The sequence below is a fragment of the Liolophura sinensis genome, chromosome 8 (genome assembly GCF_032854445.1).
Source record: "Liolophura sinensis isolate JHLJ2023 chromosome 8, CUHK_Ljap_v2, whole genome shotgun sequence".
NCBI classification, from domain to species: Eukaryota; Metazoa; Mollusca; class Polyplacophora; order Chitonida; family Chitonidae; genus Liolophura; species Liolophura sinensis.
Genome location: NC_088302.1, coordinates 28,745,827 through 28,772,420, shown reverse-complemented (window position 1 = coordinate 28,772,420; position 26,594 = coordinate 28,745,827). Strand labels below are relative to the sequence as shown.

Genomic DNA, 26,594 nt, shown 5'->3' with positions numbered 1-26,594 from the left:
CCATTATACTGTGTAAGTACATAAGTACAATGTATCAGTGGTGTTTAACTAACACAAAATGTATATGAACAAATGCAATCAAAGAAGAAGTAATTATGGTGTTTAATATTAGATTCATGTTATGATAAATAATTTGACCATCATCAAATCATAATTCCATTGAAAACGTATGACTCATGAAACTTACTGTAGCTTGATAATTTTTTTTCCAGCCTTGTTGATGGAGTAAATGTAACATCTTTCCGGTCTGTTTGTGTGTCTGTCTGTCTGTTAACCTTTTTTTTTTTATTAAAAAGTCCATTTTTTCTAATATTCGTGCCCAATCATGATCAAGAAGGGAACGTTGGAAATTTATTACGTTTAGCATATATTACTTTCCTTCACAAGGAATTTAATTATATTATAGTTGTACCAGTTCTGGGCATTTTATAAGTCTAATTAATATCAGACTTTGTGCAGACATCAAACATTTAAAGAAGGGGATTTTGCAAATTGAGGAGTTGACACATTTTAATAATTTTAACAAGCTAATTCAGTCCGATCAGTTTAAGGCTCTTTTAGGATCACGTATGATCATGCTGCTCAGTTGTCAAAATCGGTGCATGACTCACCCAACATGCAGATATTGGGGCTGTAATAATTTCTACACATTATATTATTATTAATTGCCTTAATGAGCAGTTTATGTTAAACAATGCGTAGATAATTATTTCATCAGACTAATGTAAGGTGAGTTGCATGGAATGAGATTAACCACACCCCTCAAATTTTCATCCGCTTCCGGAGCGGTAGATCAAGGGTCAATCCTGGGTCAGGTCACTCGTAAGACTTTAAAAGAGGAAGTTGTAGCTTCGTCGCTTGGCGTTCAGCATTAAGGGGATAGTAAAGCGACTGGTTGACCTGTAGTAGTGTAATGGCTCGTGTGGGGCGACTTACTTGCCTTCGGTAGGTCGTCTCAGTGAAGCAGCACTGGAGAGCGGTGGAAATCTGTCCTGCAACAAGGCTGCACATTACACGTACATGCACCCTAAAGACTCGTTCGTCGTCATATGACTGAAAAATTGTTAAGTACGACGTTAAACGCCAAGCACTCACTTGCTCACTTCAGGTCTTCAGTAATATAGCATTTCATTCTACACATTTTGTGAAAAGCAGCAAGGGGAATTTTACCATTCAATTACCAGTGCCGTTTTTATGGTGAATAAAGTATGTTGCTTTATTTGATAATGTGTGCAGAGGGTTGTTTTGGAATTGGGTTTCAAAGTTAAATTGCAGTATATAACAGTTTGTGACTGATACTGACAGGATGTATTAAAATTTTTAGTATTGATGGTTTTTATATGTCCATCATTAGTGGGTCATACCATATATGGTATGGCATGGTCAGTCTGTCTCTCCTCTCACAAACTGGAGCATTTTAAGTATGTTTTGTGAGAAAGTCCATTTGAGTACACAATTCATACCTTAATTACAAATAACTAGGTTCCAAGGGCATAATAGAGTGTCCGCTTCAGGAGGGGTAGATCCAGGATCAAACCTGGGTCGTGTCACACCACAGACTTTAAAAGAGAAAGTTGTAGCTTCCTCGTTTGGTGTTCAGCATGAAAGGGATAGTGCAAGAGCTGGTTGACCTGTATCAGTATAATGGCTCGGGCGGGCGGCTTACTTGCCTTCGGTAAGTCGTCTCAGTGAAGCAGCACTAGATAAAAGAGTGGTGGAAATCCGTCCTGCAACAAGGAGGCACATGACATACACCCTAAGGATTCCTTCCTCGTCACATGACTGAAATACTGCACTTAGTCACTCACTTCAAGGGTATAATGGGTACTGCATTGACCAGGATTATTCCAAGTTACCAGTAATGTAGGTCAAAATTGTAAGATTCGTTTTTGAAAAAGATTGCTTGTTCAAATCCAGCTCTTGCTGCTTCAGCTTCAGCTTCAAACTGCTCTTTTTTTTTTTCACATCCGGGATCAAACTGATCTGTGATGTTTCACATTGGAATTTCATTTTTTTTTTTTTATCCCTGTGCGGCTTATGTATTTAAAGTCAGTTAGCTATAGTACATACTGCTGAAGCCAATTTTGAATGAAGACTAAAGCTGTAGTATTGCTTTTGCTACTCAAGACAACTAATGCTGCGAAAAGTTTGGCACTTTTTCTCGACAGACTGCTACTTAGAGCCTTTGCTTAAGTGGGTATATTGGCTGTTGTGTTTAGTGGCCATTACAGTGGCTAATGGACTGGAGAGAGTTGTAGAGATGCCCTGGCCTTTGGAGAAGGCTCTTCTGGAAAATTGCGCTATTTCCATCTTGGCTTTTCTAAGTCCAGCAAGCTGCTTGAATGGCCACAATTTAGTAAGACTGTCACTCCACATTGTGCATATTCCAAGCAGTATTGTATTCCAATAAAGCACTCAGTTTAATTTAATGGACTGTCAGCAGCTCAAAGAATTGGGGCATTCTTTTTGGAGACCAAGAGTGATAAGGGGAGATTCCATAGAAGAAGATGCAGTAAACTTCTTTACAGATTTCAGTTAAGAGAGGACCGTTGGATTTTTTATGGGCATGCTGTGAAGAAACACATGCTCCTTACATTTCCTTTCTCTTCAAGGTTATTGACCTGCTATATAGTGTAGAATGCAATTTTTAGTAAAATGTAGTAAAATGCAGTTTTTAGTTCTGCTTATTTCGCATACATTTTCAGGATATCAGAAACATTCTTCATTCCAGGTTGTAGCTATTGTAATTTTGCATCAAAAATAATCTGAAATTAAGCCAAGATAGATGCTGTAAATAACCATTATTATGTGTTTGGTACACACACATGTACAACAAAATGGTGCAGAACCATCCTGTACCATGTGATTACTGCTTTGGCGTACGCTACATGCTATGTTCATACATATTTTTACAAGAGAGTTGCAGATTATCCACTGATGTACAACTGCCCCATAGCACAGTTGGTAGAGCGTCCTGGGTCAAGTCAGACCTAAGATCGTGAAAGAAGTTGTAACTTCCTCGCTTGGCATTCAGCATGAAGGGGATAGTGCAACAACTGGTTCACCCATATCAGTATAGTGGCTTGGGTGTGATGGCTTACTTGCCTTCGGTAAGGTGTCCCAGTGAAGCAGCACTAGATGAAAGAGTGGTCGAAATCTGTCCAGCAACAAGGAGGCACATAACATGCACTCTGAGGATTCCTTCGTCGTCATTTGACTGAAAAATTGTTAAGTACGACGTTAAACCCTAAGCACTCACTCACTCTAGTGATGTATATGTATCCTACATTTCTTGGCAAGTCTTTCGTGTCGATCCCAATGCTGCAGTTTTAACAGGTAAAGAATATGTTTCTTGTTGATGATGACAATGTGTCTGTATCATCCAAACATCTGATCCAACCGCAGTATTCTGTCAGGAAGCTAAACTTGTCAGATTCACAGAGAAGGAAGTAGAAATCCTGTTGGACATAGATTATTCAGGTCATTGCATAAAAGTTCATTCTAGGCGTAAAGTCAGTATGTAAGTGTATATAAATGGTGTGAAGTGAGAGCTTTGTGTATAATTAGGCATCCGTGGCAGGAAGCTAAAGTTGCCTCTCTGATCACCCCCATTGTTAGTTTTCTCCCAGCGCCTGTTTCCATGGCACCCCAGATGGTTGTATCTATGGCTAGACAAAACGACTTCCTGGTACCGCTTCAAACCTAGCTGAGCTAGCTCAGGGAATCCCATCTAACGAGCAATAATTATTGATGGAGTGAAGCGGCAATATTTCTTGGGCTTTTGACTGATGTGTGGACAAGCCAGTGACAGACGGGAACTAGTGATCCAAGAAGATAACTGTTCACAATTACTTCTTTTCACTGGCCATTGCCACATATCTTATATTACTCACACTCTCTACACCAGCGGCCTTCATTTTTATTCAAAGTTGGACCCTAGATTCTGAAAATATGTGGCTTAGACTAACTATCAAGGCTTCTTCTGAGCTCTAATGGACATGTAGCTGTGATATGACACCCAGGCAAAGCCAGTGGCTATCATCTTCAGGCATGATCTCAAACATACTCTATTTCTTCTAAAATTTGGGAAACCTTGTATACTCATTTTAGCCAATATATATGTAATTCTGGCAGGAATATTTTCTTTTTCTTACATGGTTAGACCATCTAATGAACAACATACTTTTATCTTTACTTTTCCAAAAGGCTGGTACAGAAATGTAATGTTCTATTTTCAACACTACTAATACCTGTCCCAAATTTTAGAAGAATCATCAGACTTAGAAAGGGTATCATCAGACTTAGAAAGGGTAGACTTAGAAAGGGTATCATCAGACTTAGAAAGGGTATCATCAGACTTAAATGAATCATTTTGCGTGGATCTGCATTGAACTTTTATCAGTTTCCAGACATCAGTGTAGATGTTGAAATAATAAGCACCTTAGGTCACGGCCGGGACTCTGGATTTGAGAGGCTAGAATCTAGCACAACTCAAGCACCTGACTTTGCGAGCAAACTGCCAGCAGGGCACTAAATTGAATTTATGAAACGGCATCATTATAAACACATTATTTTTTTTTTTTTTTTTTTAGGCAGCATCTGTACTTTATAGAGTGATAGGAGATAGTTTTAGCATATGTAAAAAGCAAATTGATGTTACTTCACACATATTTAGATCTGAAATAGCCCATATGACAGTACATCTGCCTATCACTGTTATGTCTACATAAGATCTGTTGTGTAGCTATACCAGCTTGTAAAACCAATGTTTCTGACCAGTATCCACATGAAATGATTAGAAATATGGGATGTAAGCCGATAATGTGGGTAGATATATGATATGTAGCTGTTAACTGATGGAGTGAACTGGTTGCAAATAGAGATATCCAGATGGTAGCTGCAGTATTAAGTAATACACACCTAATTACCTGCTGCTGTTCGGACAGAGAGGGAGGCCTGGAGGGTGGGGTGAGGTGGCACACCTACATGTAGAGTAGGCCACATGCTCATCTGAAGCTGATTAGTGTCTTCTCTCCACTCCAAGCCTGCTCATTAACCAACCTGACTTGATGAGAACCAAGATTACGCCGCTGCTCAAGCTGCAATTATTTCTCAAATTTGGTGATAATTGTGGACGTGTAGCTAAAGCATGCTAAGGTATTGATGCGTTTTGCCTTCCCATCAAATTTCCAAGGGCAGTAGAATTCGTCTAGGAGTTAGAGCATCTTATCAAATGCTGTCAGTTTTGAGTGCAAATGAAGACAAAAACTGTAACGACATACAGGTTTATTGTTCCTCAGAAAGGCCCCCAGGAATTATGATTGGAAGAGCTGCAATGTATCGAGAGATGGCAAGGATTTTTTTTGTTCTGAGCTGTTTTAAATTTATGCATTCTCATGAATGTATTGAAGTAATTTTTAAATTGCCTAGTTCATTTGCATTTGAGCCATGAAACCTGCTTTTGTTTGCACGTACAAAAACGTACATGTGTGATAGGGTGCATAAAAAAATACATGGATCGAACTTGTTTCACTTGAAAAAAATGTCATTAAACATTTGTCAGTGTGTATCAAAGTGTACATGTAATTGGTTTTAGACAGTACTCAATTCCCATATTCTCTAAATCTAAGCCTCTAGTCTAAAATTTTATACCACTAAAAGACCATGAGGAAGTATTCAGTAGTATCAAGACCATTTCCAAAACGTGTTTATTAAAAGTTCCCAAGGGAATATGAAGGTAGATTTATAGAAATAGGGGATAAAGCCAGCAACATTTAAGAGATAAGCATGCAGTCATCAGTTTTCAGTGATGTATTGATGAAGATAGCTGGTATGCTAGGCATGATATCCAAACCAAATTTCAAATTTGTATAATCTTGATTACTAAGATACGTATCTCAGTCAGGCTTGGATTGCTTCTGGTCACAAAGGCACCATGCCGATGAAGTTAAGCGTGGCCACTGCTTGAAATGACCCAGAGCTAAGCGGGACATAAAAGATACAGCTGTAATTTTGAGTATGTCATAGAACACAACAGACTGATAGGTTGTGATCCTAATAATTGGTCTGTTAACATCATAAGCAAAATGTTTATTGTGAAAAAAAAAATCCATCAACTGAAAGATTTGTAGATTTTCCTTACATAGATGAGATAAAACCCTGTATGGTGAATGGCTTTAGCTACATTAAATAAGCTGCGCATTAAGCAAGGACAATTTGAGTCCCTTTAATGGCCTTCAGTACATGGAGTCGGAGCAAAAAAAACCTACTGAGGTTGGTTTTTTACCTGGGCTTACCAATTTCACAATGCATTAAGTGAGCTGGCCAATCATAAATTCGATACTTCTGTGTCTAGACTGTGAGCATGCCAATCTATTGGAAATGGCTGTATGGGAAAATCTTGTACAATTACATTTTGTCATTTTGCAGAGATATTTAAGCCACGCTGAAATTGCGTTTGCGCTTCTAACCTTCAGAGCAGATCAATTGTACCATTGTGCTCAACTGAGGCTAGAAAACATTGTAATGGTGAGTGTCCATTTGCAGACAACATCAGTCCGTTTTAAATGGCATAATGTGAGTATGTGGGAAGTAATGTCTTCTTATTACCTTCTGTTTTATATGTGTTAATATGCAATTCTGGTCAGCAAAGTAAGCTATTAAGAGCTGATCTGACAAAAGTTAATCTCTGCTTGATGGTGTATGCAAAGGTCAGATTTAGAGGTTCTCATGTACAGTGTATTTGTGTGATTGCTGGTTGGACATGGTTGTGTGAGACATGGTTGTGCGAGACAATCTCCACAATCCAGACAGCTGTATAACTCAGCCTTATTTATCTCACACGCTACACCTTCGGGATTTCCTAGCTGATAGAGCCTTTAGCAGATCATGCTCAAGTTAACTAGACCAAACATCCGATGGCTAGCTTGTCCAAAGCTTTACTATCAATATTGCAGGTCTCCTTATGCATATGGATTGTGTACCCTAGACTTTGTGCATAAGGAATTTTTACAGTTGCAATAGAATTTTAATAATTTAGCAATGGTAAACAGTATGGATTGAAACCAAACTTTTCACTCCGTTTTGTGCTTTTCCTTGTCTTGAAAACTCCATTGTACTCTGCATGCATTTGTCAAGGGTATGATGTCAAGGGTCAAGGGTAACACCGTATGATAGAGACTACTCTAATTATTAAGGATGCATATTGCCAGCAGATAGGTTACATTATTATGTTCATGTGGATGGTCTTAAGGCACATGTAACATTGGCCCATTCCTCTCCATCCCTATACACTGAGCAGAGATAACTGTTAATTTGGTAAGCTGGAACACGCTGCTTGCAGCAGAGCTAATTACATGCTAAACACCGTGGAGGATTCACCAGGAGCCAGTTGATGCATTAATCTAGTATATTGTCACCATGTTAAAATTTAAATTGACTGTCAGTTCCAGAATATGTTGTTGACTTCTTGAGTTCACTTTCATTTCCCTATGCTAAGCAACATTGTGAAAAGATATATGTGAGCTGGGTAATTTTAAAGACATATTTTATATCCAAATAGAAAGTTTTACCCATGTTTCAGGAGAAAGTGATTTTTTTTCTCCTCCCTCCCACCTCCTGTCTGTAACGCATTCAGTGTTATGGGTCTGTAATGCATTCATTGCTATGGGTCTGTAATGTGTCTTCCTAACTGTTTGTATGTTACATGTATATGTACAGCCCATTCTTATATATAAATGCACACATTGAGGAGATACATGTACAGCCCATTCTTATATATACATGCACACACTGAGGAGATACATGTACAGCCCATTCTTATATATACATGCAGACACTGAGGAGATACATGTACAGCCCATTCTTGTCTACATGCAGACACTCAGGAGATACATGTACAGCCCAATCTTAGATATACATGCAGACACTGAGGAGATACATGTACAGCCCATTCTTATATATACATGCATACACTCAGGAGATACATGTACAGCCCATTCTTGTCTACATGCAGACACTGAGGAGATACATGTACAGCCCATTCTTGTCTACATGCAGACACTCAGGAGATACATGTACAGCCCAATCTTATATATACATGCAGACACTCAGGAGATACATGTGCAGCCCATTCTTATATATACATGCAGACACTGAGGAGATACATGTACAGCCCATTCTTATATATACATGCAGACACTGAGGAGATACATGTACAGCCCAATCTTATATATACATGCACACACTCAGGAGATACATGTACAGCCCATTCTTGTCTACATGCAGACACTCAGGAGATACATGTAGAGCCCAATCTTATATATACGTGCAGACACTGAGGAGATACATGTACAGCCCATTCTTATATATACATGCAGACACTGAGGAGATACATGTGCAGCCCATTTTTATATATACATGCAGACACTAAGGAGATACATGTACAGCCCATTCTTATATATGCATGCAGACACTGAGGAGATACATGTACAGCCCATTCTTATATATACATGCAGACACTGAGGAGATACATGTACAGCCCATTCTTATATATACATGCAGACACTGAGGAGTTACATGTACAGCCCAATCTTAGATATACATGCAGACACTGAGGAGATACATGTACAGCCCATTCTTATATATACATGCAGACACTGAGGAGTTACATGTACAGCCCAATCTTAGATATACATGCAGACACTGAGGAGATACATGTACAGCCCATTCTTATATATACATGCAGACACTGAGGAGATACATGTACAGCTCATTCTTATATATACATGCAGACACTGAAGAGATACATGTACAGCCCACTCATTTATACATGCAGACACTGAGGAGTTACATGTACAGCCCATTCTTATATATACATGCAGACACTGAGGAGATACATGTACAATGTAATGCTTCCCGATCATGTACTATATTCTGGCACATTGCATTGGTATTGGCAATTGCAAATGATTTATAATTGAGGTACAGAAATACAATCTTGGGTCACACCCAAGATGGATTTGTCTACACTATTGATTGTAAGCCAATCATGCATTACAAGAAGACTTGGACAGTTATGATATGTATTACATAACTCTGCCTGTATTAAATAACAGGCATAATTGAATACACCGACAATATTCTCTGTTAACTCTGATGTACATATATATGTATGTATGAGCCCACCAGGGGTGATGAGCGTGTAGAGGATAGACTGATTTGATTAGTGTCTAGCTGGGTAAGGTGACACCAAGTCGCCATAGATGGCCTGTCATTTGTCTCTACCTTTATGGTTACCCAGACAGCATGACTGGGACTGGACTCTCATCAAGGACACAGTGGTTTAACCCGAGGCACTCCAGTTTCCCCCACCCATAAAACGAACCGGCATCAGTGAAAAAAATTGTTGACTGTACTATGAAAAAAAAATAAACAATGAAATAAATATAGATAAATAAATTAAAAAAAGTAATAAACATAACTAAATTACAGCAACTTTGGTACCCATGAACCAAACAAATGCATAATTCAGATGACCAAAGCTTGTACGAAGCACAAACAAGCACAGGTACAGATGAAGTAGCCAATGTCAACCTTGATATCCAAGTAAACAAATACACAATTCACACTGTCTTAAGGAAGCATGACGCCCAAGCAATCAAATACACAGATCAAATGACCAATTAGAAACTTGAAGCCAAGGCAAACAAATACACAGATCACTTGGTCATGCATTTAAGGTAACCTTGAAGTTCACATGGCCAAAAGTAACCCGAAGCCCAAGCAAATAAATAAGCATTTCACATGGCCAAAAACAACATTGAAGTGCAAGCAAGTGGAAATGAACACACTGTGTTTCATATGATATCTGTATGAGTTGGTTTAAGTTTTCTAGCTTAGCTTGGAATTTGATGTGAGGAGTACATGTAGTTGAGCATTTATGTTTGTATATAGGCATTTAAATTGTATATACATGAAAGCATTTATGTTTGTATGTAGGCATTTAAATTGTATATACATGTAGACATTTGTGTTGTATATAGGCATTTAAATTGTATATACATGTAGACATTTGTGTTTGTATATAGGCATTTAAATTGTATATACATGTAGACATTTGTGTTGTATATAGGCATTTAAATTGTATATACATGTAGACATTTGTGTTTTATATAGGGTTAAGTATGGCTAATAAACTAAGAGTACAAGAAAGAGTTAAATTGGTTTTTATGTTTGGAAGAGATGGGGCAACACACCACCCTGTAGCTCAAGCATTCAATCCCTGTGTTCAGTTTCACAACTGTTTAAATGCCACTCAAACAAGATCTACACATTATTACAAACCACGGTTAAGTTGGATCTATTCATTACATTGTACATTTTCTCAAGGCTGAGGGGGTATTTTGAGGCATTGCTTAGTTTGTTTAGTTTGCAGATACACATGATAATGCCAAATTCCAAATAATGGACCTGTTTTCTTTGTCACATCCTTTTCTTAATTTCAGTTATATATTATGCATTTAACTATTATTGAGCTTGTGGGGATATGTATTGCTTGATTAGTTGGTGTTCAATACTCTGCTCGGAAATTTTTCACTTCTATGACAGCGATCAGATTATGGGTAGAGGATTAACTTGTCAGGATTAAGGTTGCTAGATTTAATAATATACGGTATGAGTTAATAATTCCAATTAATCCACATGACCATGCATTGGACAATGTGTAGTTTTGCTGTTGTCAGTGCTATAGTTTTCGAAAAAATTTCGGTCCACCTTTACACAGACATTTTAGCTATGAGAGCATCAGAGAGTATTGATTTTCTACTCGTTACAGATTTCACAGGTTATGGGTCACAATTTGCTAACTATGACATTGTTGTCACTGCTCCGATTTTATTCTCCTTGCTTGGATTTTTTTATGGACATGTAAATGAATGGTAACCGTAACAATAACAGGCACACATGGCTTTACTTAACAAATTATTATTATTAAATCGTTATTTATTGTGCTATCAGCGTGGATCTCCGGTCTCAAACATTGTTCAGAGTATTCCAGTACACTGTACATCCAGTACATTTTTATGTCCTGTTAAAAAGTACTTCAACAAGTACTTATTGAAGATTATACAAAGATATTGCCTCTTTTAAAGTGTTATGGTTAACCTGACTCAGGATTGAACTTGTGCCTGCTAATAACTACAAGTATAAGCTGCCAGTACGTTGATGCTGTAATCATGTGGCCATCGCAGGGCTTTTTGGCTTCTAAAGCATTCATTTTGTGAAAGAGTTATGAAAATGTAATATTTGCTTCTCTATTTAAAATGTATGACTGCCCTCAAGCTGATTTGGGGAAATATCCATGATATGATAGCTCTTGAACTTTTGATGTGAGCCCTAAAGCATTTGTGAGAACTTTCATTGTTTATTTGAGTAAGAGTCGTGGTAGCTGTCTCAGCCTAAGAGGATTCCAAGTCAGCCATCATTTGATACAGAACAGCAGCTTGTTGCAGCTCTCAAGCTAACATTTTGTACCTTTGTTTCCAGGATGAGATTTTAATTTGAGTTAAAGGAATTGCTGGTAAAGAGCACGGTGGTGGGGATTGAACCTCAGGTGTTTTATGGGTACTCGAGGTGCAGTAAACATCTGACGTTTGACAAGTTTAATATTTGTGAGTTTTCATGTGTTATACTTATGTCATATTGAGTAAAGCAAACATTCTCTAGTGATCGTCATATTAAACTATATAAGATAGCACCATCAGCCAGTTCTTGCCAGCAAGGACCTGAGAACAAAGGGAGCAGGGGAATCTTGAAATTTCTCTCTCAAGACTGGGATTGAACCCATGTCTTGGGTGACCTTAGTGAGTGAAAGACTATAGCAGCTTAACCAGGTAGTCTGCTGACGCATACTGGTAAAGAACATGCTGTCAAAGGCAGGTGGCCATGGTGGAGAACATTATGACTGTTGACAATGTGTAGTGGCCGTAAGAGACATATACACGTATGTACATTTATCACCATTCAGAGAAAATTCTAGTGATTTGATTGGTTGAAATGCCAAACATACCGAATATGACGGGACTTTGAGGGTACATCAGTTTCCATATACCCCCGGATTGAAGGCCTCACAGGCGGATGTATCCCAGAGTCAAGGCCAGTCGCGCAGATGCGAAATGTAAACAAAAAGGGAGACAACTTTGCTTGAACAAAATAACATTTTGTTGTCTGCTTTGATCATGGCCGACATCGAAAAAAAAGGAATGTGGCAAAATGGGCAAGTGTTATTCCGGAAATAAGAAAAAAAATCTAATGAGCATGCTGCAATAATATTTTGTTCCTGTCGTGATGAAAAGGACAGCTGAAATCTTTTGAAGTGTTCCCTCCAGAAAGATCAGGTAATGTCCAAAGACATTTTTGCCATGGTTTGAGGCCTGAAAACAGGATGGGACTACAAAAATGTTTATCATTTGAATATCTTTGTCATTTCTATGTGTAGTTAAATCACCGCCCAGAAGCTCCTGTGTCTGAACACAAATCAGTTTCGTCCCTGCCTGTTGATCGTGATATCACAGTGTTGGTTGTGATCAACAGAAATTTGACGTGATCAAAGAGTGAGTTTTGGGTGCCGAGATTTCCCCTACTGAGTACTGTACCATCTGCATCGCTCTCCAAGTCGACATCTTCTCTTCTGAAATCAAAATCGCCAGAATCGCATCCATCACATTATTTCTGTCGTCTCATCTTCTTTGCGCGTTTCATTTGATTAGCGCTAATTCTGACCTTGACTGACTTGAATCAGCTGATTAGTGACTGTGATGATGTAGCTCCTCTGCCAGTGACAGAAACATATGAAAAGCTCCGACATTTAATAACTGTACAATACATTCAGAAAAAGGGAAACAACTCTAGGTAAGCAATCGCCCAGGCCTAGTTAGCACTAGTTTCCCCCAGTTTCACATCTCCAAAAGGCTCTTTGTGGCGATAAATTTGTTACTTGACGACCGTCAAAGGGTATACGGTTAGATATTTGGCTGTCGATAATATTTTTCCTGGGCGAAATATCAACCTCAGCCAAATATCTGCCGATAAACCCCCAGAAGGTAGTCATATAACTAATAATGTACATAAACTGTATATAAGGACATACTGGATTAAGGAGCTAAGTGAGTGAGTGAGTGACTGACTGACTGACTGACCGACCAACCACTTGTATAACATTAGGTCAGGTATACATGTAAGGCTTCTCACCTAAGACCGGCCCGGCTAGCACAGTTGGTAAAGCGTCCGCTTCGGGAGCGGTGGATCCAGGATCAATCCTGGGTCGAGTGACACCTTTAAAAGAGGAAGTTGGGCTTGGCGTTCAGAATGAAGGGGGTAGTGGTTGACCCGTATCAGTATAATGGCTCTGGCGGGGTGACTTATTTACTTGCCTTCGGTAAGTCGTCTCAGTGAAGCATCACCAGATAAGAGAACGGTGGAAATCCGTCCTGCAACAAGGAGGCACATTACATACACCCTAAGGATTCCTTCGTCATCATATGACTGAAAAATTGTTGAGCACGACGTTAAACCCCAAGCACTCGTGAACTCACTCACTCACTCACTCTCACCTAGGACAGCTGTGTAATGATGTATGAGTGGCAGGCTGTGTTACAATGACAGATGTCTAACCCTCATTACCACTCTCAGGGGACCCACCTGTCATCAGACTACATTCGTCCTTGTCCTTCCCTTGTTGTCGGCCAGCAGAAAGCTTTGCTCAAAATCCACTTTTGTCTAGTCCACGCTTACCATTGTGGGGACTCACAATCATAATCTCCTGTTTGTGTACGAAGAATGTATTGTTGCAGATGCTGGATAATGCCACTTGGATAAGGCCTACTTCATCAAACAAATCTCCAGTGGGAGAAGGGAAAGCTATTTAGCAATCTGCCTTAAGAGATGGGAGAACTACATGTATTTAGTAAGTCTCCAATAAGAGATGGGAGAACTACATGTATTTAGTAAGTCACCAGTAAAAGATGGGAGAACTGCATGTATTTAGCTAGTCACCAGTAAGGGATGGGAGAACTACATGTATTTAGTAAGTCTCCAGTAAGAGATGGGAGAACTACATGTATTTAGTAAGTCACCAGTAAGAGATGGGAGAACTACATGTATTTAGTAAGTCACCAGTAAGAGATTGGAGAACTACATGTATGTAGTAAGTCACCAGTAAGAGATGGGAGAACTGCATGTATTTAGTAAGTCACCAGTAAGAGATGAGAGAACTACATGTATTTAGTAAGTCACCAGTAAGAGATTGGAGAACTACATGTATTTAGTAAGTCTCCAGTAAGAGATGGGAAAACTACATGTATTTAGTAAGTCACCAGTAAAAGATGGGAGAACTGCATGTATTTAGCTAGTCACCAGTAAGGGATGGGAAAACTACATGTATTTAGTAAGTCACCAGTAAGAGATGAGAGAACTACATGTATTTAGTAAGCCACCAGTAAGAGATGGGAGAACTACATGTATTTAGTAAGTCACCAATAAGAGATGGGAGAACTACATGTATTTAGCAAGTCTCCAGTAAGAGGTGGGAGAACTACATGTATTTAGCAAGTCTCCAGTAAGAGATGGGAGAACTTGTAGTTAGTAAGTCTCCAGTAAGAGGTGGGAAAACTGCATGTATTTAGTAAGTCACCAGTAAAAGATGGGAAAACTACATGGATTTAGTAAGTCACCAGTAAGAGATGGGAGAACTACATGTATTTAGTAAGTCTTCAGTAAAAGATGGGAAAACTACATGTATTTAGTAAGTCACCAGTAAAAGATGGGAAAACTACATGTGTTTAGTAAGTCACCAGTAAGAGATTGGAGAACTACATGTATGTAGTAAGTCACCAGTAAGAGATGGGAAAACTACATGTATTTAGTAAGTCACCAGTAAGAGATTGGAGAACTACATGTATGTAGTAAGTCACCAGTAAGAGATGGGAAAACTACATGTATTTAGTAAGCCACCAGTAAGAGATGGAAGAACTACATGTATTTAGTAAGTCTCCAGTAAGAGATGGGAAAACTGCATGTATTTAGTAAGTCACCAATAAGAGATGGGAAAACTACATGTATTTAGTAAATCACTAGTAAGAGATAGGAGAACTACATGTAGTTAGTAAGTCTCCAGTAAGAGATAGGAGAACTACATCTAGTTAGTAAAATCTCCAGTAAGAGATGGGAGAACTACATGTATTTAGTAAGTCTTCAATAAGAGATGGGAAAACTACATGTATTTAGTAAGTCTCCGATAAGAGATGGGAGAACTACATGTATTTAGTAAGTCTCCAGTACGAGATAGGAGAACCACCTGTAGTTAGTAAGTCTCCAGTAAGAGATGGGAGAACTGCATGTATTTAGTAACTCACCAGTAAGAAAAGAGAGAGCTATTTAGCCGTTTCTGCTGGGGAAAAGGATCTGTTTTGCAAGGCTCCAGTGGAAGAAAGGAGAGTTAACAAGTCTCCGCTAGGAGAAAGGAGCCAGTCTCAATCCAATGGGAGAAAGGAGAGCTATGTGCCAAGTCTCCACTGGGAGAAAGGAGCTGTTCAGCAAATCTCAGTGCTGTTGAAGAAGGGAGAGCTATTTTACAAGTCTCCAGTAAGAGAAAGGAAAGCTGTGTCGCAAGTCCCCAGTGGCAGAAGTGAAAGCTGTTCAGCAAGTTCTCTCCCAGGCTTTCCCCTCTCACCATAAAGCTGGCCGCCATCATGTACACTGTAAGTGAAACATTCTTGAATACGGCATAAAACACCAATCAAATGAATAAATCAAACATTTATCAAGCTAGTTTACAGTGAGAGAAGAGAGAGGTATTTAGCAGTTATCTGATCAGGGTGATTGTTAAGCCTTGTTGTTGATGGTCCAGGCAGGAGGATGTATTGACCAGTGTGTATGGGTGTGGCCCCATCAGGACAGCTGTATGATAATACAAGTATTGTCATGGAATACATCAACACAGATAAATTTTTACACACTGAAGCAACTATTACTAGGCTAGTTAAGACTTGCTTGAGTGATACTCCATCCAGCCTTTTCACCATAATCTTGCAAAAATTTTGAAAATCAAAGCTTATGATGTTTAGTGGTCAGAATTTTCGTTTCTGTCAGTTAAACTGTAAGTTGTTTTGGTTTTTATGCTGTTTCCAACATTAAAATGATCTGTGTAATGTCATGCCAATATCTGTCTCATATATCTAGAGAATGCTTCTATAACTGTTGTGCTGCCTCACTCAAGCATCAGGCCAACACGACATACATGTATAACAGAACTTCAACCTCTCATTCCCATTCTCAAAATAGTGCCAGTGAAAAAACAAAACAAAAAAAAAACAGAAAGAATGTTTTCTTTGTGGTATTGGGTTTTGAAGACCTTACTTCATAATATAACTTTTATTCCATTCATACCTATGCAAAATATATAGTGCCAGTGAAAAAAAAACAAAAAACACCAAGAATGTTTTCTTTGTGGTATTGGGTTTTGAAGACCTTACTTCATAACATAACTTTTATTTCATTCGTACCTATGCAAAATATATATGAAACCTGTAAATTACAGTTAAATATTTTAACTACCACAAGCTGCTCAATGGGGATAATGTTCTCCTTGTTGAAGATGCTGCATTTTCATGTCTGTAGTCATCGGTCATTTTTTTTTCTTTTTCATGTGTCCCCCAGTTTGTGTCATTACAACATTCGAAATATGAAGGGAAAAAAAACCAGACATTAAGTAAACTGTGTTGTCTTTTTTAATTGTCTTAAGTGTTTTACATGAACGGTATATTAGAGTCTGTGTACAAACCTTCTGATGTAAAGCTGTAGACATGCCTGAGTGGGAACTGGACTCATACTTTACAGTCTCATAGGTTATTGAGTCAGAATCCTCTTAGCTGTGAAAAGATGTACACTACAGCCCAGGCTTATAGTCAAAATCAGGCTTGTCTATTCACAAGAAAGTTGCCTTAACCTGTTAAGTTTTAATAGGCAAAGATTTGTCAAAGTATATACAGAACAGAATTAGTTTGCCTAAAAGTGGCAGAAAATTGCCGTCTTTGACAGGATATTTACTCCCTTGATCAAGATGATAAACTGATTTCTTTGTGCAGAGGAAAGTTATGCTAGCAGAAAGATTCCCTTCTTTTGTAGTTCTGTATATGACTTCAAGCTTTGACATGTTCGCGTAATATTCTGTCTCCCCAGTTTGCTTGCTCACACCATTATGCTGGCTGCCTTTTTATACCCGGCTAGTGAAGTATTCTTGAGTACTGTGTAAAACCCCAATGAAATAAATAAATGTTCAGGTAATAAAATACAAGAGGGTCTGAACATCTTCTGTAATGCAAACTATTAAGAATCTGTAAGTGATCAAAGATACTTTCACATCTTCCAATGATATTAAATGTTAAGCCTCTGTAGGTGTCCAGTTTAGCCTTTATGAAGGATACATGAAACGGTTTCATTGTTTTTATTTCTTTATATGCAGTTTAGTATGTGTCACAAGACATAAAAGTTGGACAAAGCTTCTTAGATTTCTTATTGGGCCATAAAATATTCTTCATTTCAGAAATTATAAATAGTTGTGCAGTGGTGACAACTTTGCTAGCTGGGGTGTGTGTGGGGGGGTGGGGGGGGGTGGGGGGGGGGATCTAATTTGAAGGTACAAAGCCACAACTTTCCGATCTTTGACACCAAATAGGCAGAAAATGAAGAGATATAAAATCTGCCTCAAAAACGACAAAAAAGATTTCAACTTTTGCTATAACTTTTTTTGATTCTCTTTAAATGATGTCTTCGCTTCAGAATTCCTTTTCTTGTATCCTTTGCTACACTCAGCGTGGAGATGCCAGTAGAGTTCTTGTCTCCCCCTGTAAAATGTTAACAATACTTCTTCAGTAGAATACTGCTGGCTATCTACAACTGACTTTAAGCCTGTACTCCACTGACACTACCTGAACATGTAGTTACCATTATTGGTATTTGTGGTGTCCTAGCATTTGTTAATTTTCGTAAGTTTCTTATAGACTCTGTATCTGTATAAGAAAATATAGTCTACATTTAATCTGTATCACTATGCACCAAACGTCATGTTTTTCAATTAACTGTATAATTTATTTCTGTTTTGTACCATTCACATTTGTGCAGCAGTGTATGTGTAAATTTGAATGGACTAAGATGACTGTAATCTTTGACTTTTTTCCAGGCCGACTTTAATGGCTAAAGTCTTTTGTTTGTGGACTAAGGCTTAGAGTCAAATACATTTTGTGTTTTGAATGAATCAGAATCAATAGAGATACTGACTTCATGGTGGGAATGGATTCCTCAAGATGTCTTGTGAAGTCAAACTTCAGGATGCTCAAGGGAGTTTTAATGGAAGATATGGAAGTGTATGTACTTATTGCATAATGGCATTGTCATGAGAACAAATGAACAGAGATTGGAATCCTACGATAGAGAAGTGAAACACAAAAAGCTTTATTAGATATCAAAGCTATGGAGTCACAGCTCTGGCTGAGGTTGCTAGGATACAGTGGCCAAAGCAATGTAGGATGTATAGAGAGGTAAAATTTTGCGTGCTCAACACATTAGTATTAAGACAATAGATGCATTCAGCGAAAGTTGGAGAAGGCTCTTGAATTGATTGCAGACCAGGGTTGAGGCTGTTTTCTGTGTGAATGTATACAGTATTGATATGTGGATCTAAAGCTAGCTTAAAGACCGCAAGCTGTTTGCCTTTCAACATTTTAATTCCAAGTGGCTGATGTTTGGTAGGATTTAATTCCTTCTCTCAGCAGGATTTACTGCAGCCATTGTGTCCATAAGATGTCTTTTGTTTTCTGTTAAAGTTGCCGGAAAAGTTATCAAACTGTTTGTACACAGGGCTTATCGGCCTTGTGGGATTATCGAGGTTGATAAAGCTAATCCTAGCTGTATTGCTTTACAGTCATCTGCTAATTAGGTTTTAAGGAAAGGGCCAAACAGAAAGGAGAGATCAATACATGCACATACAAGCATTCATGTCCTTTAATGAAATGTTCGGGGGAAAATATAACCCACTTTGAATATCTGGCGCAACAATCTAAATTGTATTGTGGTACGTGTAAGTATAAAAATGGATTTACGGAATAAACAAATAGGCCTGTTTGGAAAAGTTAGAAATAGTGTTCTTTTGAACTAGCAAGTTGAGAATTTGCAAATTAAAAACTCATTAGTTAAACCCCTCTCGAAATAATTAAGCATGTACAAATATGTCAATGTCACCAGATTGCTCACTTATATTAAAAGAACCTGAGATATTTTGGAAGAAGAGTGGAAATAGAAATATAGAAATAACTCCTGCCAGATTGGTTAAAACTGATAACATGATGGCGCTTTCAATTGTCTCAATATGCACGGTTTTTCTTACTTTTAACTACGATGCCTCGGTTGTACTTAATCACAAAAAATAATAAAGTAATTCTTCTTCAACTTCCTGTGGAATGCCTCATCGATGTATATTTAAATTTGGTCAAGTGTTTATTTTGCTTTTAAGCATGAAGTGTTGAGAGTGTTGAACTCCCCTGATATTGATGTGGAGGCAACCTTAAGCCAGTCTCGCTTTGCACAATTTATGACCTGTGCCCCGGTTACTTGGCTGCCTTCTTGATTAACCAGAGGAAAGTGGCTCAGGCGTTTCTGGCAGTAGTTACTTTGGCCATGTCAAGTAAAATTTCCAAATGGCCTGCCAGTTCAAACAGTGTTTACATTCTGACTCAATGTCTCCTGGTAATGTAGATTCATTATTTTGTTTTTCATCTCATGATAAGTGCTGGTTAGTTTCATTTTTAAAAGATAAGGATAGATGGTGGGGTTTTTCTCGTTCCACATATAAAGGCACTTTCACTAAATCAAAGACATGCTGGAAAGGGAGGGGGGGAGGGAGTGTTTTTAACATTATTTAGGCCTGCACTATGTATGTCTGCAGGTTTAAGTGTGGCAGCTAGCATGTGAAAGAAAAGATTTTCGGTGCACATTATGACAAAAGACAAAAGGGACCTTGAGCCCTGCCTTGTGATTATGATTTGTGTTATTGTGATGAACCCTTGTGATAAGGAAATTATGCCCACTAATTCTGTCCAAGTAGAGGTAGAAGTATTTCACGGGCAAATCAAACATCCATTTAACAGATTTGCCTACACACTGACTTCTTGTCACCTCAAGAGGAACGTTCCTCTTGACTGTGGTCAGTTGAAGAGCATTAGCGCAGTGAAAGGATCTCATCTTCTCAACATACAAGTACCCTAATTCCTCAACCCTTTCGCAGATGAAAGAGCAACTTTCAGAGCGATTTATGCACATTTTTTACATTTATTCGGGAGACAAAACTACAATTGGTTAGATTGGCATCACAAAAGGTGTCATTTTATCAGTCTACACAGAATAATGCCTTCAGAATATGCTTGAATAGACTCCTTGCAAACATGCAAAAAAGGTTGAAGACTTACTGTAATAATATTTAGCCACACCCAATTGTGCTTTTTACCATTATACCAGTTTAGGTACATTCAGAACCATGTATAGGGTACATCAGTGATCTGTAATACAAGTTGATAATGAAGTAACTCAGCCCATTTCTGAGAGTTCTGTTCATTTTAGATAGATATTTTAAGGTAGGATGATACACTAATGTGAGTTATAACACCAAATGTAATATTTTTTGACATATATCTGTCTCAAGAAATGCTTTCTCAGTCAAATTGTTAAAGCAGCTACAGTATTTATACAAGTAAGAAACTGTATCACCTAAAGTTTTAGCATCTTTCAAGCCACATATTTGCTTGATTCTGATTCATTCATCCACCTTGTAGGACTGCTTAACGAGTGGGGGTTTTAGTGAAATTTGATTAATTTCATAACAGAAAAATGTAAGTGTTGGCATCAAAAGTATTGCTTTTATGCGCTTTGTGTGTTTTTACATATCAAACTTTAGGTGAAATAAAGCATGTATGAAAATAGATGTAAACCATGTAAACCATCCTTCTTGGCTGCTCATGATTCAGACAGTTGGCACAAGGCCTAACTACATGTATGTGAAACTTTAGGAATCTATGAAGTTTTATTTTGAGTAATTTGATGAATTTTTTTTTTTTTTTTTTTTTTGCATTACAGGAAGAAATTCAAAACCCGCTCAGGGGAAACCATCCGGCTGATTGATCTCTTGGAAGAAGGGTTAAAACGTGCAGAGGCCAAGCTGAAGGAGAAAGAGAGAGACAAGGTGAGATAGTCCCGTGTTTTGAAGAGAGAAACATTGTAGTCCTTCACACACTCAAGAGAGAGAGAGAGAGAGAAAGGTGAGATAGTCCTTTTACTGGAGAGAGAAATATTGTAGTCCTTCACATGAAAGAGAGAGAGAGATACTGGAGAGTCAGGACGTAGATGAAATATCCCTATGTATACTGGAGAAGGATACAGCTATTGTCATACGTACTAAGGTTGTGTAGTCTACGCCAACTAGGAGTTTAGCTAAATCACATGTTAAGCTCCCATTATTATGGCCAGCTTTAGAGTGATCCAGCAGTCACTTGTGTCTCAGTGACATCTTGTCTGGCTCTCAGTCAGTTCTGCCTAACTAAATATAGAATATTTTTATTTCACATGTCATGTACATGTAAGGAGACCAGATTTCATTTTACTCCGGTTTCCACAGCGTTTATTTACTGTGATGTGAAAGACAGTTACTTGAATATTCAGTTAATCATTGAATATTTTACACAGGAGTTAACAGAGGATGAGTTAAAAGCAGCCATGGAAGCAGTGGCGTTCGGCTGTATCAAATATGCAGATTTGTCACATAACAGGATGGCGGACTACGTGTTTTCCTTTGATAAGGTATGGATGATCATAATCAGGTAAGGCAGACTGAGTCAAAGCTGTGTGAAGGCTCAGAATGTTGGCACTTTTTACGTCCCTTTTGGTATGCAAAGGTGGTGGGTGAGGGGAGACATCTTAATTTGTACTTTTTTCTCTCTGTGTGTTCGTGGTGTGGGCGTAATTCTGTGAGCAAGATATACCAAAAAATAATCATGTAAGCCTGCTTAAATTTGGTATAAACTTTGTGACAACTATTGTCATGATCTCTCTAATTTTTAAAGAACCTTGCTTTATAATTTTGTTCTGTTTTTACCGAATTCTTCCTAATTACTAGTTAACTGAGAAGAGTAACAATTTGCACACAGTTATGTAACATGAGGATGGTCACCTGCTCAGGCTTTGATAAGTATTGCTGGATTTTTTATTTCGTTTTGCCATGTTTTGGATGTAGGCAATTTTCCAAGGGTTAATTTGAGTGTAATGAGTCTGAACTACCCACCATTGTGTGAGTGTGTTACTCAGTATAACCCGTGGTGCTTAGCATACCAGCGCAGCACAGTCACTCAAGGGCATCTCGCCAAGGCGATCGCTGTAAGTTCAAGTCCAGCTCATGCAGGTGGCCTGGAAGGAATAGGTTGGAAGGCCTTCGTGCATTCCCCCTCTCCTGCTTCGGTTTTCTCCTACCACAGTGCTGGGTGCTGTGATATAAGTGTGATATTCTTGAGTTTGGCGTGTGAAATCCAATCAAATAAATAAATAAGAATAAGCTTAGATACTCCAACTGTGGGGAGTGGGGCATGTAAGTGTTGTAAGCCGCTAATGCAGCATCTAGTTTTACTGTAGACCAGTGGTATTTGTGTTCTATTTTCTGTGATTTTATTTTCTTTCCTTTGTTTTTTTTTTTTTTTTTTTGTTTTTAATTATTTCCACACTAAAATTTTGATACATGTATCACTTATAGTATTTTTTTTCCCCATGTGTAAATATTTTAGTTGCCTTTCTTTTTGACATCTAATACCATTCATTTCTCATCAATAATTGTGCAATTTTGACATTTTGTAGTATTTGTTATTTTTCCTCTGCATAACATTATGGAGGAATCTATTTTCCATGTTTTCTGCATTAAAACCCATCGTTATGTTGATGACAGATGTTGGATGACAGAGGAAACACGGCCGCATATCTTCTGTATGCTTACACACGAATCAGGTAACACAAAGTTTCCTCGCGACAGCTTTCCTCTTCTCAGCTTTATGGATAACAATTTTTTAATATAACTAGTTGAATATTTCTTTAAATTCCACAATTTTTGGATGATGTGCATTCTTTCTCAAAAAAAAAAAAATGCTAAAAATGTTTTCATTAAGAAATTAAATTGTCTATACTCTTTATATACAAGTTGAAATTATAATATAGAGTAACGGCCGTACACTGTACACGTAACTTGTATATATTTGGAAAGTTTATGAACCACAAGTTATTTAATAAAGATTTTATGTCTTTAGGAGAAAATGAGATTCTATGAAATGCTTACCAAATGTAGTTTGGAAGGTGAATTGATTTCTGCTAGTGATAAAGGTGTTAAAAAAAGGACAAATCTGAACACCACATGAGGTAATCCTTAATCCATAGTGAAATTATGTTGTTGAAAATACTGGAAGCTAATTAAACTGTATCAGTGTGTTGTACAATTTGTGCCTATAGATGTACTTATTTTTCTGGTAGGTGTATGTCATTTTTGAGGGAGATATACATATACATGTATGGTTTGACTAATGTCTCTATGGTTCAGGCTGACAATAATGTGCATGTGAATTGGTTTTGAAAATTGTACTGTGAGCAGTATCGAAGATCTTAACAGTAACATTTGGCACACACTTATGTATCACTGTTATGATAACTTGATTTATTGGTGGGTCCAAAAAATTGCAGTTGTTGAAAGCTAGATATGAAATAAATAGGAATATGGGAGTGTGTCCAAAAAAAAAAAGAAATTGAAAATAAATTTTTGACTAGCCAAGGCTTCAAAGCCCCTTAAAACTTTTTCAGGAGTTTATATGATGGCATCTCCACGATGAAGATGGACAGAAGTGATTCCATTTGTACATTGATTACATTTCCTCTACAGGTCGATACGACGAAAAGCTGGCGTGGCCTCGGATGACCTGTTTGCTCTAGCCAAAACTACACCAATCAAATTGGAGCACCCGAAGGAGCTGAAATTGGCCAAATGTTTGCTGAAGTTCCCGGACATTATCTGAAGATCTACGAGGATCTCTTTCTGCATTCCCTGTGCGATTATCTCTACGAACTCTCCACTACCTTCACTGAGTTCTACGAGCATTGCTACTGTGTTGAGAAAGACAAAGATACAGGTAGACAAATTACTCAAAATGTCACGGGCAACTCTGCTATTGTGCTGGGGCTTGTTTCATAAAGATCACATAGCGGTTATGTGAAGGTAACTTCCCAGGGCGACCAGTGTTCAAGGTAGTAGGCACAATGGTAGTTACAAACATGTAGCAATATGTGAAGGTAACTTCCATGGCGACCAGTGTTCAAGGTAGTAGGCCACAATGGTAGTTACAAACATGTAGCAATATGTGAAGGGTAACTTCCATGGCGACCAGTGTTCTAGATAGTAGGTCACTGTGGTAGTTACAGGTATGTAGCATTACATGAAGGTAACTTCCATGGCAACCAGTGTTCAAGGTAGTAGGTCACAATGGTAGTTACGGGCATGTAGTGTTATGTGAAGGTAACTTCCATGGTGACCAGTGTTCTAGATAGTAGGTCACTGTGGTAGTTACAGAGATGTAGCGTTACGTGACAGTAACTTCCATGGCAACCAGTGTTCTAGTAGTAGGTCACAACGGTAGTTACATCCATGTAGTGTTATGTGAAGGTAACTTTCATGCTGACCAGTGCTCCAGGCAGTACATCACTGTGGAAGTTACAGGCATTATGTGTAGACAACTTCCATGCTGACCAGTGCTGCAGGCATTGCCTCACCATGGTAGTTATAGGCACGTAGCATTTTCCTCTTTGCGAATCAGGCCAAAGGCAGTCAGTTTCATGAAGAGAGTGTAAAATGATGTTTAGCATATAGTGGACATGTATTGTAGTTTGTCCAGGGGCAGTGTGATAAAAGTTTTGTTGGGCAGGTTCATTTGGTACTCCCTCCTGTCAAGTTAAAAAAGGTTTGTATATTTATAGCAGGGGATATTTTGTTGTCAAACTCACACTGGATAGGTATATATTGTTTTATTTTAAATGAATTTCAGGATGCTGACAAATTCAAGTGTAGAGGTTATTACAGCCCTTGTTACATCTTAAAGAACCTGTGTATTCTTGTAAAGTCTAATTGTGAGGAGAGGTACATGCGTGTGCACTGTTTGGGCTTACTCAAAGAATTTTTTCAAATTATTGTGTTTCCTTTTTATCAAAATAATCCCTTGGTCCTACATTGAGCACCACAACTTCAATGGGGGTTGATATACTGCATTATCGTATGGGTATATTTATATGTGTTTGTTAATTTCTGTTCTACGGTATTTATGATGTATCTATTGCGCTGATGACAAAGACGTCCAGACAGTCAAAACGTCACAAAGGGCGGCAAATTGCCCCGCTCTACCTTGTCAGCAATCCTGTTTTGGCACATGTATAAAACTACTGGCACATCTGACATGCAAACATTAAATGGTCTTTGTATTAAACTGATAACTCAATTTTGTCTTTTCAGGAAAGATTGTTAAGATCAACATGGAGCGCTTATTGTTGTGTGAAGCCACAACCTCTGTGATTGGCAGGGCTTCAAAATCCTGTCCATAAAACCAGTGGAGAAGATGTAGCCATCTGAGATTGATTTACCAGCAAATGAATCCTTCCCAGTTTCTTGCAGTTTTTAGGAAAAGGTCACTCTGTTTCCAAAAAAGGAGGCAGATATTTTTGAGAAAGTCAAAACAGGAATCTGTTGTTGATTATATAAAGTTCAGATAAAAAAAAAAATTTTTCATGTCAGGTAAAAGAATTATCATCATTTTATTAGGCCAGACTGAAATATCATTAGTGTCATTTTGAAAGGAAAGGAAGAAAGGACCCATCCTTGTATTGATTTTCCTCTATAAAGTTAAGAATGTACTTTAATTAAATGATATAATTTCAGACAGAAGCTTATCTGGAGTGAAATAAACTGCAGACATTGGAAAACCATTTGTACTTGTAATTTGTTTGTGTTATCTGGAACGGGTCTGAATTTTTTTTTATTTATTTATTCGACTTCCGTTTAACACCAGGAATTGTTCACTTTATATGCAATTGAAGTGAGTTGAAGTGGCTGGAGGAAACTAGAGTGCCTGGGGTACACCACCAGCTGTTGGCAAACTACTGCCAATCATTCTCACATATCACATACAGATATGCTCACCATGATGAAACAAAATGAAATTGGTGCATTGTGATTGGTTTAAAATACAATATCATTTTAACACAGTTGTCTTAGCATGTAGATATAGGTATTAAACCTACAGTTCTATTAAATAAATGCAAATTTTTTTTAGGTAACGGTATCTAAAGCAAAAACGAATGTTAATTTTGCCATGTTAATTTTCAGTTCTTTTCCAGTTGACTTAACCGGAAATTCTATGGTAACATAACATGTTTAACACAAGCTTCTGTTAGCAAAACTGCGATATAAAGACAGAAGAGTT

The 26,594-nt window shown here is 38.0% G+C and overlaps 1 protein-coding gene across 1 annotated transcript in view; it reads left to right on the top strand.

Moving 5' to 3' along the window:
• Nucleotides 1–26,090, top strand: part of LOC135472560 (arginine--tRNA ligase, cytoplasmic-like) — a 91,385-nt gene extending 65,295 nt beyond the window's left edge. Inside the window, 7 exon segments of the mRNA XM_064752115.1 lie at nt 21,181–21,286; nt 21,787–21,900; nt 23,033–23,091; nt 24,011–24,135; nt 24,138–24,257; nt 25,628–25,690; nt 25,693–26,090. Coding sequence (XP_064608185.1) covers nt 21,181–21,286; nt 21,787–21,900; nt 23,033–23,091; nt 24,011–24,135; nt 24,138–24,257; nt 25,628–25,690; nt 25,693–25,736 — 631 coding nt within the window. The 3' untranslated portion in view covers nt 25,737–26,090.
• Nucleotides 26,091–26,594: the final 504 nt, after the last annotated feature.